We start from the raw sequence: 16,823 nt of genomic DNA on the forward strand, positions 1-16,823 counted from the left end.
TTTCAGATTTTACTGTATTGGTTGTTGAAATCCCTGAACTAATTGCTTCCCTTTTCCCAGGCAACTTCCCATTTTCTCCTCCTCTGCTCCTACCTCCTCACCTTTGTTGTGCAGTCACAGATCTGTAGGAAAAGACTATTAGACTTTTTGGCTTAATGTTTAAGACTGTTAGAGTATCTAGCTTAGTTGGAGTCTTTAGCTTTTTTCCTTTTCACAACCTCACACATAGCTAAAGGGAACTTATGATTAAATTGAATTTGTTGTAGGTTTTGTTTGTTTTTGTTGTTTTATGGTATTTGTCTTTCTGTGCTTGGCTTATTTCACTTAATGTAATATCCTCCAGGCTCATCCATGTTATCACAAATGGCAGGATTTCATTCTTTTTTATGGCTGAATAGTATTCCATTATGTATACATACCACATTTTCTTGATCCAGTCATCCATTGATGAACACTTAGGATGATCCCCTATCTTGGCTATTGTGAATAATGCTGCAATAAACATAGGAGTGCAGATATCTCTTTGACTTACTGATTTCATTTCCTTTGGCAATATACCCTGTGGTGGGATTCCTGGATCACATGGTAGTTACAGTTTTAATTTTGTGAGGAAACGTCATACTGTTTTCCATTATGACTACACAGATTTACAATCCTACCAGCAGTAAGGGTTGACTTTTCTCTACATCCTTGCCAAAACTTATCTTTTGATTTCTTGATAGTGATTCTAAATGGAGTGAGGTGCTACCTATTGTAGTTTTGGCTTACATTTTCCTGATGATTAGTGGTGTTGATTGTCTTATGCCCATTTTATGGAAGTGGTAGCTGAAGCATAGACGTTAATCTACTTACCCAAGTTTTCAATAGCTAATAAGAGCTTCAAAACTGTAGCTTAGAATCTAACTCCAGAGCCTGTATGATTGACCACCAGCTATGATGCCTTTTATTGGTTGTCTACTAAGTGATCATTCTGCTCTTCAGTTGTTTGCTCAAGGGTAATATTGACTAATTCAGTGGCGAGAGGAAGAAAACCAAACAGTCCGTTTAGGTGTTAAGGTATCAGTGTTGTCTAAGCCAAGGAAATGAACCCCTGAAGTCACTAACCTTGGATGGCTTATCTCTTTAGGAGTGAATTTGTCTTTCTGTCTTGTGAACTGTGCTTATGACCAAGTGCAACTTGGTCCACCTGCAAAGAGTTCTGGGGCATGGCAGGGTAAATGGAATGAGACCAGTGGGCCAAGGACAACCCTAGAAAACACTTACCTTAAAGGTGGTCAGGGAAAGAGAAACCCACACAGGATATAGAATAGAAGTAATCAAGATAGAAGTCTACAAGAAAGTGCAGGATCACAGAAGGCAAGGAGATGGAGAAAGTAGTCAGAAGAGAGCCAACCTTTGGGGAGGTTTAGGAAGGAGAAGCTGGATTTGGACATAAGTATATTTTTAACAGCAGAGAAAGACAAAATTTTTCCATTGATTTTGATTTGAGACTTTGCCCCCATGGTGTCAGGAAAAGGACAGGCATGTAAGGGAGAGGATGGGTTGGAGCCAGGCAGGGCCCATGTTCTACACCAGGGATTGGCACATTTTTTTCTGTAAACATCCAGACAGTAACAAGTTCAGGCTTCACACCATGGCAGCCTCTGTTGCAACTAATCAACTCTACTACCGGAGTGCAAAGGCAGCCACATAGAAAATTAGCATAGCTATGTTTCAGTAAGCTTTACTTACAAAAATAGGCAGGAAAATAAAAAAACATAAAACAAAAACGGCTGGCTGCAGTTTGCTGAACACTGTTCTTGACCAATGACTCTTTTTTTTCTTTTGAGACGGACTCTTATTCTGTCACCGAGGCTGGAGCGCAGTGGCAATCTCGACCCACAGTGACCTCCACCCCCTGGGTTCAAGTGATTCTTCTGCCTCAGCCTCCCAAGTAGCTGGGATTACAGGCACCAGCAACCACGCCCAGCTAATTTTTGTATTTTTAGTACAGATAGCGTTTCACCATGTTGGCCAGGGTGGTCTCAAACTCCTGACCTCAAGTGATCCACCTCTCTCGGCCTTCCAAAGTGCTACAATTGCAGGCAGGAGCCACCACGCCTGGCCTTGACCCATGACTCTTAAGGGTTGGAGTACGAATTAACTAGAAGCTGTGCAGTGAGTGAGCACAAGACTCAACTCACAGCCCATATGTGAGAGAAATGTAACTTTATTTTTTTTAATTGGATTTAATTCAGTCTCAAGCTCTGGTGGAAACTTTATTTCATTTTATTCAGGATCATTCCATTCACCCCAGCCAAAATTCTTCTGGGGGTTTATCTAAGTACCAGGATTAAAGTAGGGTTGTGGAGGGATTGGACACTGGGGAGTGGGGTTCTGGTCTCACAGCTATGGGACTGGGTGGGGCTTGGTACCACAGCTGTTGACACAGTCCGAGATCTGTTAGAGTGCTGTTCTGTTTGGTCTTCAGTCACCAGTGGGAAAGGTCTCTGTGGCATCATCCTGGGGTCCTGAGCACACTCCTCCATCATGTCTGGCCCTGTCTGTCTCCTTCATTCAGCTCAGGTGGGTGGGTTCTGATGTTGCCTCAGTGCTGTGTTAGGATGCCTGGCTGCCCAGAGAAACCATGCCGCCGTTTCATCTGCTCTATGCCATGCTGGGTGCAGAGAACCCTGGGGTTTTTTCCAGTTCTACCCAGGAAAGGGCACAAGAATCCTCGTCTTCTGGGATCCCAAATGACATAGAGTTTCTATCATCTCTCAATCCACCTATCCTAGAATTCTGTCTGGGGATAGGGAGTTGGGAGGGACAGAGCTCAGGACCTTCTCAGGTACCTAACATGTCTTAGCTCTTTGACTTCCTCTTTAGTTTTCTGCTTCCTCCCAACTTGAATAAGTTTTATCTGGTCTTTAGGATTTGGGGGCTTAAGCTCTGGTGACTGAAAAGCCAAAAACAGGCTCCCTTATCTTCCTTATGTGTTCTCCTGTGAAAACAAATGAAAATTGTCCTAGATTAGTGAATAGAGGAATGAGGAAGGGCTGTGAGGAAAACCAGAGGAGAAGGACAGAATAGGGTGGAGTGCACATCAGAGGACTGATGCCTCATGCCTGCAGGTCTTGTGAGAGCTGCTCAGCCAACCTGGTTTCCCCACTGACCCTGCCGCCCACTTCCCCCATGCACATCTCTTGGATATCTGCACTCAGCAGATGCAAAGCGAATTTTCCATCAAAGGGATCATGGGCTTTGGGGGCTGGCAAGCTCACATTGAATCTAGGCTCTGCACTTCTTGGCTGAATAAACAAGTTACTTAATATTTACTGGTTAGAACTCAGCGAAGTAAAACAGAAACCAACAATTCAGGCAGAAAGGAATTAATACAGACATTGGAAGAGTCAGAGTAACAGGATCTATGCTAAGTTTCCAGGAGACGCTCAGAGCCACACTGCAGAACTGGCCTGCCGGTTGCTCTTCTGCCAAAAGCAAGAAGATGGGAACTCAGGAAGCCACCTCAGGACTGTTGGCTTCGGGAAGACAACGCCTCAGCTGCCATCTAGGGATCAGGAAGTTGCCTTCACTGGCAATCACTAGCTCCAGAGCCGGGGCTTGCCTGCCAAATGTGCAGCTATAAACGATGAATACCCTGCCCCCTGCCTTTCAATACCCTCAAAGCTAGCGACTAGAAGTCAGGATGCTGCCACAGCAAAACTCCACGATCCTGCTTACCAGTAGAAACAACAGAACAGCTTGTTTCTACTTTCCAAATGTCTTACAAGGGCATCTCTATGGGAGAGCTTAAATCATATCCACTATATTAGCTGCAAAGGGAGTCCGGGCAAGTTCCTGCCTCTAGTAATAGGATGTGAACTAGACTAGATGGGAGGTACAGTAGATATAGAGCTAGCTAATCCTTAAAGACTATGCAACACTTACTTTCTCTGAGCCTCAGATCTGCAAAATGGGGATATTATGTATTTTGCAGGCCGTTTTTGTGGATTGTACAAGATTTATAATATATTATATATTAGAATTTACCAGCTCTCTTGCTTTAGGATTTCACTGGAGATTTGTCAGACCTGTGATACTTAAAACAAAGAAAACACAAGAGAATTAAAAAAAAAAAAAAAAAAAAAGAAACCTTAGAAACGAAACAAAGATCAGGGTTAAATTTCCTCATTACATTGGTCTCTTTATCTGGTTCCACTAAAAATATTTTAATTTGCTTTGGTGTTTTTATTTGTCATAAGTATTTATGGCATCAATGAGAGAAATGATGGTTTTCAATCTTTTAAAGTAATAACTTTGGAACACAAGCATCGTGCACAGTGACAATGACTGCCACTTTCTCAGCATTAGATTAAATCAAGAGCTTTCTTTTGCCCTCAGTTATCAGTGAGGCATATGGAAATGTGCTAATGTCTGAATGAGTTTTGATTCAAACCTCAAACCTCAACCAACAAAACCGATCAGCATCTAACTGAAAATTTCAAATGGCTGCATTTCCAAATAGGTCAGTGTCTGTCACATTCATTTCAATGCCAAGAGAGTCTACACACATCAGAAAATGGTAGAATTCCTAAAAGATACTGTCTGAGTAAGTGAGTGACCCTACTGCCTTTCTGAATATATTTTTGTATAAGATTGTGAACCAGCATTGGACTTAGCTTTGAAGTTTTAAAAAAGCTTCCAAAATTATTGAAACTATTCCAGTATAGAATAGATGTAGTGTTTCCAAAGGATCTTTTGTTTATGCACATTTGTGAAATCTGAGGAGTGCTGACCTATATATAAACTTGACATCCTATTTAAGATCAGGTGAGGTCTGATTTTAAACAATTTAATAATGATCCTAATGAATTCTAGAGGTCAAATTATCTCGGAGTATGGTGCAAGACAGGGTTCCAAACTATTTCACTGCATTGGAAGCCTTTTGTAGTAAGTGTTATGAAAATCATGGGAAGAGTAGGACCCTGAGGGCAAACAACATGGTTTCCAATCCCAGCTGATTGTCTTCCCGGGTGTCCTAAATTACTTAACCTTTCCGAGCTTTAGACTCCTTACCTGTAAGATAAGGACAACAATGAAGATGATGATAAGGATGAGGAGATGATGATGATGGTGGTGATGATGGTGATGATGATGGTGATGATGATGATGATGGTGATAATGGTGATGATGATGGTGATGATGATGATGATGATGGTGATGATGGTGATGATAATGGTGATGATGATGGTGATGATAATGGTGATGATGATGGTGATGGTGATGATGGTGATGATGGTAATGTTGGTGATGTGGTGATGATGATGATAGTAATAATCATGTTGATAGATAACCTATATCAAGTGATTACTATGTGCAGGAACTGTTCTGGGGGGCTTTATATGTACTAATTCATTTAATCTTCAGGACAGTCTTTTGTAGCAGGTATCTATAGATTGTCATGAGGATTAAATAAATTGATGTGTGTAAAGTACTTAACACAGTTCTTCCCAATGGAAAATCCTCAATCATTGCCTGCTATTATTACTATTATCATTGAGTTGTTGTGAATTTTAAAAAATGGGATATTGTTTTTAAAATATCTTGCTCAGTACCTGGCACTCTTTTTAAAAAGTATTTTTTTAAAAAAATTTCAATAGCTTTTGGGGGCACAGTTGTACAAGTGGTGTTTTGTTACATAAATGAATTGCATAGTGATGAATTCTGAGATTTCAGTGTACTCGTCACTGGAGTAGTATACATTTTATCCAATATGTATTTTTTTATCCCACATTTCTCTCCCCTCCTCCCTTCTGAGTCTCTGAAGTCTATTATACACTCTGTATACCTTTGCGTACTCATAGCTTACATGGCATTTGGTTTTCCATTCCTGAGTTACTTCACTTAGAATAATGGCCTTCTGTTTCACCCAAGTTGCTGCAAAAGACATTATTTTATTCCTTTTTAGGGCTGAATAGTATTCCATGGTATATATATACCACAGTTTCTTTATCCACTCATTGGTCGATGGGCACTTAGGTTGGTTCCATATCTTTGCAATTGTGAGTTGTGTTGCAATAAACATATGTATGCGTGTGTCTTTTTATCTAATTACTTTTTTTCTTTTGGGTAGATACTCACTAATGGGATTGCTGGATCAAATGTTAGGTCTACTTTTAGTTCTTTAAGAAATCTCCATATCGTTTTCCATAGAGGTTGTATTAATTTACATTCCCACCAACAGTGAAAAGCATTCCCCTTTCACTACATCCACACCAACATCTATTATTTTTTGACTTTTTAAAAATGGGCATTCTTGCAGAAGTAAGGTAGTATCTCATTGTCATTTTAATTTGCATTTCCCCGATGATTAGTGATACTGAGCATGTTTTCATGTGTTTTTTGGCCATTTGTATGTCTTCTTTTGAGAAATGTCTATTCATGTCATTTGTTCCCTTGTAGATGAGATTACTTGTTTTTTCCTTTGCTGATTCGTTTGAGTTTCTTATAGATTCTGGATACTAGTACTTTGTCAGATGCACAGTTTGCAAATATTTTCTTCCATTCTGTGGGTTGTCTGTTCACTCTGATAATTATTTCTTTTGCTGTGTAGAATCTTTTTAGTTTAATCAGGTCCCATTTATTTACTTGTTTGTTTTTGTTGCATTTGCTTTTGGGGTTTTAGTCATGATGTACCTGGCACTCTTACGTGCTCAATAATCATTAGATGTTATTTTGTTGATGAACTCTTATTTGGTATTCCTCTGTTCATCCAGCCTCCCCAGTTGGGGTCATACACTGTTTTCAAAACTCTCCCTATTCCGATTAATTAACCCAATTCTTTATTCAGCAAGTATTATTAAGTACCAATTTGTATGCCAGGCTGTATTCTAAGCATAGGAGATGCCTTGGTGAGCAAACCAGACCAAATTGTTGCCTTCATAGTCACCATTCTAAAGCAAAAGCAGAAAAACAGTCTACATAACTGAGCTAAAGTAGACAAAAAGAGAAAACAGTCAAGCAAACAAAAAGATTAAGAAATATAAAATCAGTAAAAGAGTATCGAAAAGAAGATAGAGAAAAATGCAATGGTAATAAGATGATTTCCAGGGGATATGAACTGATATTCCACATAAACACATAGGTGATGAGGCAAGACAAACTAAGATGATAAAAACTAAATTTAAACAAGAGAACATGTTTAAAGCAAACATATAAACAATATGTATGAGTAGTGATTAAAAGAAACGTCCTAAAGCATAAATTACTAAATGAGAAAAGTTACAAATCTACACCCAAGAAAAAGTGGAAATAGGCATTTAAGCAGGAGTTTGGAGGTGAAAGGTTTAACTCCACAGAACAAACGAATTCACTTGGGCTCAGGCAGCTACAAGCAGCATCAGGCACCTCCCAGTGCTGGAATTCACCTATTAGGAACGCAGAACACCCCTAGGAACCCCAGGAAAGATGCTGGGAGCAGGTACTGGTCACTGTGGGCCACCAGCTTCTGGGAGTTTGCCTCCCTGGCACTTTAAATAGTTGTTGAAGATATCCAAAGCCAAGCTCCAGGAGAGCATCATAACCCCTGTCCTCTCAGTAGACATCCAGTAGGTCTGACGGTGTCAGTGGGTTTTTGCTTTCTACTCCTTTAGACTCCTTCATCACTTAATAAGCATTTTGTCAAAGCAATGAGTGCACGTGATTCCAAAGTCAAATGGTAAGAAAGGCATATCATTAGGAAAAAGCGCCAGCCCTACCCTCTTCACCTGCTCCTAGAGGCAACCCCTAAGAACCACTTCAGTTTTCTTTGCTTTTCTTATTGTTTTTTCTTTCTTTCCTCTTTCTCTTTTCCTTCCTTCCTTCCTTCCTCTTTCTTTCCTTCCTTCCTTCCTTCCTTCCTTCCTTTCTTTCTTTCTTTCTTTCTTTCTTTCTTTCTTTCTTTCTTTCTTTCTTTCTTTCTTTCTTTCTTTCTTTCTTCCTTTCTTTCTTTCTCTTTCTTTCTTTTTTCTTTCTCTTTCCCTCCCTCCCTCCTTCCTTTCCTTCCTTCCTTCCTTCCTCTTCTTTCTTTCTTTCTTTTTCTTTCTTTCTCTCTCTCTTTCTTTCCTTCCTTCTTTCCTTCTTTTTCCTGCCTTCCTGCCTTCTTGCCTTCTTGCTTTCTTGCTTTCTTTTTTGACAGAATCTCGCTCTGTCGCCCAGGTTGGAGTGCAATGGCAGGATCTCAGCTCACTGCGAGCTCCGCCTCCCAGGTTCATGCCATTCTCCTGCCTCAGCCTCCTGAGTAGCTGGGGCCACAGGTGCCTGCCACCAAGCCCGGCTAATTTTTTGTACTTTTAGTAGAGACGGGGTTTCACCGTGTTAGCCAGGATGGTCTCGATCTCCTGACCTCGTGATCCCCCGACCTCGGCCTCCCAAAGTGCTGGGATTACAGGCGTGAGCCACTGCGCCCAGCCATTGTGTGGATGGTCTTTATTTATTTCTGTAATACCATTTTCCCTCCCAACAAACACGGAAGAAAAAAAGAAGGGACTGGTGGGAAGAAATGCCCTGGAGGACACACCTCTCCAATCTTTGCAGTTTTGAAGAGGGAGTGTTGAGGTGGAAGGCTTGGGGATATGGGAAGGATGGCCAGTCCCTCCTCTTGTCTCCCAGGTGGCTCTTGGCAGCCTTATAAATCTTAAACTCATCAGTTATTTTGGAGACAATGCTTTTAAAAGGGTTGGAAGTCTGGGATATATGCTTAAATGGAAACTGGTTGAGATATCTCCAAAGCAATTTGCACACCTCCATCTTCCACTGCACTGAGTTCTCTTGGTCCCACCGGGACTGCATGCACAGCAGCATGCAGTTCTTGTACAGTCTCTGGAGTCTGAAGGAGTTCCATTTGGTCTTATCGATAATCTGCACAGCTACCTCTTTCCTAGTTAGGGTGTGTCAGGCCAACTTCATGGTGGCCAAGTTACCCTGGTCGATGGTCTTGATGAGCCAGTAGTTTCCAGGAAGGGTATCCTCAGCAGAGATGCCTGAGAGGTCCTGCAGTATGTTGAATGATAGGGCTTGGAGTCAGGGTGTCCCGAGGTAGGCTCAAATTTGGGAAACGCCGATTAAAAGCTTGGTCCAGATCATCTCAAAAGAATATAACTTCCAAAGCCCACCTGATGACCTAATCTTTATAATAGAATCAAAACACAATGCCAGAGAAAAATAAAAATAAACAAAAACAAATGCTAACACACTAAATTTAAAAAGAAAAATGAGAAAAAGAGATATGAATTTGTAGCTTTCCTTTCTTATAATGTCTTTGTATAGTTTTGGTATTAGGGTAATGCTGGCCTCATAAAATAAGTTAGAAAGTGTTCCCTCTGCTTCTGTTTTCTGGAAGAGATTGTACAGAATGGTATCATTTCTTCTTTAAATGCTTGACATTTAAATGCTTGACAGAATAAACCAGTGAAACCATCTGGGCCTGTTGCTTTCTGTTTTAGGTTATTAATTATTGATTCAATTTCTTTAATAGTATAGGCCTATTTTGGTGACCAATTTCTCCTTGTTGAGTTTCGGTAGGGTATATCTTTCCAGGAATTTCATCTAAGTTGTCAAATTTGCAGGCTTAGAGTTATTCATATTTCTTTATTTTCCTTTTAGTGTCCATGGGATTAGTAATGATGGGCCTCTCCTTCATTTCTGATATTGGTAATTTGTGTCTTCTCTCTCTCTCTTTTCTTGGTTAGCCTTGCTGGGCTTGGTTAGCCTAGCCTTATTAATTTTATAGATCTATTTTATTGAATCTATTAATTTTTATTGATCTATTTAAAGGACCAGCTTTTGGTTTCAGTGATTTTTCTCTATCATTTTCTTACTTTCAATGTCATTGATCTCTGCTCTAAAGTTTACTTTTTTTTTTTTTTTTGCTTATTTTGGTTTTAATTTGTTCTTTTCTAGCTTCCTAAAGTGAAAGCTTAGATTATTGATTTTAGATCTTAATCAATATATGCATTTTAGTGCTATAAATTTCTCGTAAACACTGCTTTTGCCACATCCCATAAATTTTGATGAATTGCGTTTTCATTTCCATTTAGTTCATTTTCACTTAGTTCTTTAAGTAGTCACCTCTATGTCTTCTATATGCATTATGTGTAACCTTTTAGAAACGCTTTGTGATGTAAGATGTGTTATATTCCTATATTTCTCTATATCAAATTTAATCTCTTCTAAGCTCACAACTCTCCTGGCTGATGTGAAATTCATTTGGTCTGTGTTTGAGAATACTCCTTCCTCCAGGATCGTGCGCAAACCCCAGGATCATGTTCAAATTTTAACTGGTCCCTTGAATGTGAACAACTCAGCCACAGTCCAGCATGGACATCTTACCCCAGGGTTTTCGAGGCCATGGTTCTTAGTATCTTCCTGTCCTCATCTCAGAACTACATCATTGGAGATCTGTCACTCCTCTAGAAGCTCTTTATTAGTGCTGGTTCAATACTCACAGAACCTCCCAGACTCATCCCATTCCCAATTCTGCAAGCGTTGACTTCCACCTCCAACATCTTTGAGATGATCCAATATAACCATTTCAATGAGAGGTTGAAAACAAAAATCGTATGTGAGAGTTATCTTTATTTAGAGACAGAAACATTGCAGCTTTTGTGCCAGCAAGTGAACAAGAGTTTCCGCCCTCTTGGGATGGAAAAGAAAATGAAAAAGCAATAGAAGCAAGAACAAAGCACACATAAATACCTTGATCAGTTATCCATTCATCTTAGTGTTCCTACAATTATTGCAAAACCATCATTTATGAACTCAAATTGGGGAAGGTAACAAGTCTGTTATGGGCTGTGCACTTGCCATGCTGTGTAAAACCTGGGTAGATTCATGTCTCAAGATAATTTTTAAAAATGTAAACTTCCTACTAAAAGGACAGCATAAGGCAGTGGTTAAGAGCACAGAGTCAGCTGGGCACAGTGGCTCATGCCTGTAATCCCAACACTTTGGGAGGTCGAGGCAGGAGGATTGCTTGAGTCCAGGAGTTTGAGAGCAGCCTAGAAAACATAGCTAGACTCAGTCTCTACACAAAATTTAAAAATTATTAATAGCTGGGCATAGTGGGGTGCACCTGTAGTCCCAGCTACTCAGGAGGCTGAGGTGAGAGGATCGCGTGAGCCCAGGAGTTTGAGACTTCAGTGAGCTATGATTGCACCGTGCTCCACCCTGGGCGACAGAGCAAGATCTTGTCTAAAAAAATAAAAAATAAAAAGAGTGCAGAGGGTGAGCCTATCAAGGTTCACATCTGAACTCTACCGTTTGTTCTCTGCAGGACCTTGAGCAAATTAACCTCTTTGTCACTCAGTCTCCTCTTTGGTAAGAAAGTGATAATAATAGTATCTGCTTCATTGGATTGTTATGAATAGGAAATGAATTGCCATTTACCATTTTAGAACAGTGCCTGGCACAAAACAAGTGCTGTATAAGTGGAGACAGACCTAGAAGCTGTCTCCATTTAGGTCATCTTGAATGGAAAGATATCTAATTACTCACCTCTGTGTGTTTGCTGCTATTTTAAAAGCTTGTAGACCCTTAAAGTTTTACAACATCAACCAATATTTTATTGATTGCAAAGTAGTGGGTGGCCTACTACCAGTGGCTACCAGTATCAGTCACTGGAGTCTGGTACATGCATGTGTATGTACACATATGTGTGTATGACTTGAGAACAGGGTGTGGTATGTGGCTTCCACCAGTATAAAGAAGCACGAGAATTGCTTAAACCCGGGAAGCAGAGGTTGCAGTGAGCTGAGATCATACCACTGCACTTCAGCCTGGGCCACAGAGCAAGGCTGCATCTCGGGGGAAAAAAAAAAAAAAAATAGAGGTAGAAAAACAGTGTGCAATATTCTGCAGAATCGAGGAATCCATGTAAAAGTACCATCCTCTAGCTATTTGCTTGCTACCCCAGGGATCCCATTGGTGCTACACATTCCCCAGATGGCAATGCCAACTCTGTCTACTCATCCTGTATTACTAGCAACGCTGTGTTCCTCGGTGAATTTCCTTTCCATTCATTTTCAAATGACTTTTCTGATATGAGCATTGTTGAATATGCACAAGAAAGAGCAAGACAGAGGCAGAGTTATGTGTATGGATAGATTTGCATAAGTATAAATACAGTATATGTACCCATATTTAAATGATATAATGATAATATTGTGTTGCTATCTCAGAGTGAAAGCTAATTAATTCAACTATTGAGATGATAATGATTTCTTTTTCAGTTAATGCCAGAGTCAAAAAACCCTGCAGAATGATTCTACGCACTGTTCCTTTGACTCATCTTGGAAGAAAGAGTTTTATTCTGTTAACTATTAAGCTGTCTATCAGTATCTATGACAGTTTTAAAGGAAATCATTCCTGGGAGGGGCAGAAGATTATTAGTAGGAAAGCTGACTCATGTAGGCTCAAGAGGACATTGAGGTCATGATTTGGTACCAGGAAAGAAAAAGTCCTCTTTTTGCTTTTAGTCTCTTAAAATGCATGCTTTGGTATTTGCACTCTCAATATCAACACTGATCTGCAGCACAAAGTCTTTTTTTAGACTTTATTTGGTTGGATTTGACATTTAGGAAAATGTTAAGATCTCTCCTACTGAAATTTACACCATCTGAAAAATTCACAAGCAAGTCCGTGACTTTCTTAACCTTGACATCTCTAACTTTTCCTTCAGCCTCTGTTTTCATATTTCACAAGTTACCAAAGCTTGATATTCTCTCTGTTTCCTCCTTTCTATTCTGTCCCACTTTAATTCAGGCATTGGTAGCCTCTCAGTTGTATTATGGCAATAGTCTCCTGTCTCTAGTCTCCAATACCCGTTCCACTTTTCTTTACCTTGCTCCAAGGAGCTTCCCAACATACAGGTTAGGTCATACTCTCCCCTGTCAAAGCCTTTAATGGCTTTCCTCTTTCAACATGGTAAAGACTCAACTCCTTTGCTTGGCATTCAAGGACACTTCATCAGATTCTGTTCCTACTACAACTGCTTACCCGTCTCCCACTAATTCTCTCCATACTCTACCCTACTGCCACCAAGACGGAGTATCTAGCATTTCTTGGAATTTTCATAACACCCTGTTTGTTCATTTTTCTGAATGTGTTTCCCCCCTCATGGTCCATGTTTCTAAAACCTTACTTATTCTTCAAGGCCCAAATCAAATTCTATTTCCTTCACGGATCTCTCCCTGATTCTGGCTACTCTTAATTAATCAGGATCACTCCCAGTCTATACAATGCCTTTTCTTTGAGGCACTTGACTTCTAGCAGTTAGGAAATCATCATATTATACTTACCTTGTTAGAACAATTTTTAAGTGCCTTCTGCTGGAAAATTGTCATAAGAAATATGCAGCTCTACATGGGTGCAATGTAATTGCTGCCTCTCCTCCTTAAATGTGGCACAATCTTTACAAGCATATGGTGTGGACCTGCTTCTACATTTCAATAATTTATTCCTTGTTTAGCTATCTTATTATTTGTATTTTGTATTATGCCGTAAATTTACTTCTGTTTATTCCAACTCAGCATGCAACTCTGAAGACAAGGAATGTCTTATTCATCTTGGTATTTCCCAGGTCAGAGAATGCAGCTTTCAGACAGTTTTTACTTAACAGTAAATTATTTTACTCTCTTGTGACCCAAGGGTGGTAATTGCAAGAGATTGGTTAAGAGTACAGGCTTTAGTGCATGACTGCCTGGGTTTGAACCTTCCTAGCCAAGTACTAACCATGTGATCATGGCCAAGGTACTTAAACTCTCTGTACCTTTTTTCTTCATCTATAATATGGGGACAAATAATACTATCTTCATCATAAAATTGATATGAGAATTAAATCAGTAAATGGAGGTAAAGTTGTCCAAACAATAGCTACTAAGTGCTTAATAAATGTTAGATATTATTCCAACAGTCTGTTAAAATAAGAAGGACCCCTCTCAGTTTTGATAGAGACATGAAGACACTAGATGCTACATTCCAAGGTGAGCCCATCTGGCAGAAATTTCACAGTGGGTATTTAAGAACCAGTTAAACATGTCACTTATTTTGAGAGAATGAAGAGATCAGGAGTTGGAAATTACAGAGAGGTCTTGTAAAGATTTTGGAGCATGTGACTGGTGTGCTGTGTGAATCTTACATCCTTACTGTAAAGGAGAATGTTGGAAGCGGGAGTGTCTGTCCCTCGGGCCACCACTGGAACGTGTAGTAACTTTTTGAGAACTGGAAAATGGTGTCCCCTTGTGTCCCTAAAATGTATACTGAAGAGGTCCTATTGCTCCAAGCCCAATGAAAGAGTCTTCAAGATGATTACTTGAGTAGGTTGACATGTATCCCCTGAAGCTGATGGACATGGGGACTTTGTGTCTCACTTTCACCTGAGAAGTTGAAAGGCAGGAAGCCGGGTGGCTGACTGCTCCTGGATAAGTGGGAGAGATTTCTTTGCTCCACAGAGATTGCTAGATCAGAGAAAGCCATTATGGGGTTATCTTAGGTCCATGTCAAGAGAACCACAAGGAGTGTCCTCAGTATAAACATCGTGGAGTGAATCGCCAAATTCCTAGATGTTGAAGGAGACACATACCATGGGCTAGAATAGAGATGTATTTGCCCTCATCAAAAAAGTTCAGATGAGGCTGGGCACGGTGGCTCATGCCTGTAATCCCAGCACTTTGGGAGGCTAGGCGGACAGATCACTTGAGGTCAGGAGTTTGAGACCAGCCTGGCAAACATGGTGAAACCCCATCTCTACTAAAAATACAAAAATTAGTCGGGCGTGGTGGGTGGCACTTTTCATCCCAGCTGCTCCAGAGGGTGAGACAGGAGAATCACTTGAACCCGGAAGGCAGAGGCTACATGAGCCGAGATTGTGCCACTGCACTCTAGCCTGGGTGACAGCGTGTGACTGTCTCAAAAAAACAAAAAACAAAGTTCAGATGAAAGTATCCCGAAGATGAGAAGTCTCTAAAGAACCCAACCCAATGGAGAGTCAGCTTTGAAAACTTGCTACGTACAAACCAGCTTACAGCAACACTAGTCGAGTAACTGCCTTCTTGTCATTTCTTCTCTTACCTCTCTCACAGTCCTCTCCCTATTCAACACTGCCTCCTTGACTCTGAAAGTGTCAGGAACTATGGTTAGTCAGATGGAGGAGAAAGCAGAAAGTGGGGAAATGGAGCAGCAGAGTTGAAGCCGGTTACCTCCCTTTTTCACTCTAGGCATCTTACCTGTTAACAGGCTGTAGCTGTGCTATGCCTTCTCGGGGGAGATGTTTGCTTTTAGCTCAAGGTTGGCATTTCATTATTATGCCAGGCTGGCATATAAAGTACTGAATTGAAACCTTGAATGCCATTTTCTCCCTGAATGCCTGGTTAACAGCAACTCACTTTCCAAAACTTAGCTCAATGCTGACTTCCTATCCTGACCTCTTTATCCCAAACAGGAGTCTGTGTGTTTGCTCTGCCGCCATGCAGCTTTCAGAGCCCAGACAACATGTAATTCCACTTGTTTAGTTGTTTGTGTGTCTTTCTCCGCAGTCAGCTTTTAAACTCTCGGAGCCCAGGGGTGAATTGTTTGCCTTTGTATGCTCGGCACTTAGTGCTCACTGGCATGGAATTGTTCCCCAATAAAGATCTATGAAAGTAATTTATCTTAGAAAACAAATTCACATTTTTCCTAAGAGAGGCTATAATTCAAACTTGTCTTTATTTCTGAAAGATAAATTTAAAACAACAGCCTTCTCAACAATACAATGTCATATAAAGTATTTGTCACTGGTGTGTTCAAGGATGGCCTGGGTGCTCTTTAGCAGTTTGTGAGAAAATGTCCTGGCATCTCTCAATCCAAACCTGTGTTTTTCCTGAGAAGCTGTAAGAGGACCTTTTACACTTTTCAGTGTTTCTCCCACAGGTTTCTTCAGGAGAAGTATTACCAAAAACGCCGTGTACAAGTGTAAAAATGGGGGCAACTGTGTGATGGATATGTACATGAGAAGAAAGTGTCAAGAGTGTCGACTAAGGAAATGCAAAGAGATGGGAATGTTGGCTGAATGTATGTATACAGGTATTCACTTCAAGCAATTACATTTCACTAAAAATCTCTTAAGGAGGGAGATGTCAGGTAACTCATCACGAGAGTGCTACTTCACATATTAAAGAAGGAACCTACTAAGCCATCTGAGTTCTTGAAAAGGGTAATGAACCACTGAAATTGTCCAAACTGTCAACTAAAGAGCATTTTAGTCACCCAAAAGAAATGCCTGGTTTTTGTTGTTGTTGTTGTTGTTCTTTGTCACAGTGAACTATACATGGAGCCCAGTGGCATTAGCATACCATTCAAGTAACGTGCTTTAACGAGCTACGAATGACAGTCTAAAAGTTTCCTCTAAATTTGATTTTAATACACTTATTATTTATTGCTTAATTAGTATACAAATTCACTATTGTGGAAAAAAATAAGAGTGCTTTATAAGGTATAACTGCCTTTGAATTGTCTAAATAGAGTTTTAAACCAAGTCATTTTATTAAGAACCTGTCTTCTCTTAGTGCAGCTTTGAACCAATTTGTATAGGTTTACACCGGAAATTAACTACTCCCAGTTTTAATATAATTTTGTCCTTCTATCTGATAAGGAGACACTGTATTAAACTGCTGGCTTTGTGAGGAACTATAATCTTCATCAAAAATTGGAATGCATGCTAGTATATAACATCATTAATTTTTCATTCTGCAAATTCTACAGACCACTCAGATTCTGAGATATGTCCTGTTTCTCCTCAAAACACAAATAGACAAACAAATGTCACCAAG

At 40.1% G+C, this 16,823-nt stretch overlaps 1 protein-coding gene across 4 annotated transcripts in view; it reads left to right on the forward strand.

Moving 5' to 3' along the window:
- Positions 1-16,823, forward strand: part of NR1H4 (nuclear receptor subfamily 1 group H member 4) — an 85,288-nt gene that overhangs the window by 39,456 nt on the left and 29,009 nt on the right. For 2 of the 4 annotated variants that reach the window (XM_010383576.2, XM_010383574.2), the window contains one exon: positions 15,925-16,065. In XM_010383576.2, the coding sequence (XP_010381878.1) occupies positions 15,925-16,065 (141 nt within the window). Of the gene's footprint in view, positions 1-15,924; positions 16,078-16,823 lie in introns of all 4 variants that reach the window. The other 2 variants (XM_010383575.2, XM_010383573.2) reach the window with 1 other exon arrangement.

This window comes from Rhinopithecus roxellana, chromosome 10, assembly GCF_007565055.1.
Source record: "Rhinopithecus roxellana isolate Shanxi Qingling chromosome 10, ASM756505v1, whole genome shotgun sequence".
NCBI classification, from domain to species: domain Eukaryota; kingdom Metazoa; phylum Chordata; class Mammalia; order Primates; family Cercopithecidae; genus Rhinopithecus; species Rhinopithecus roxellana.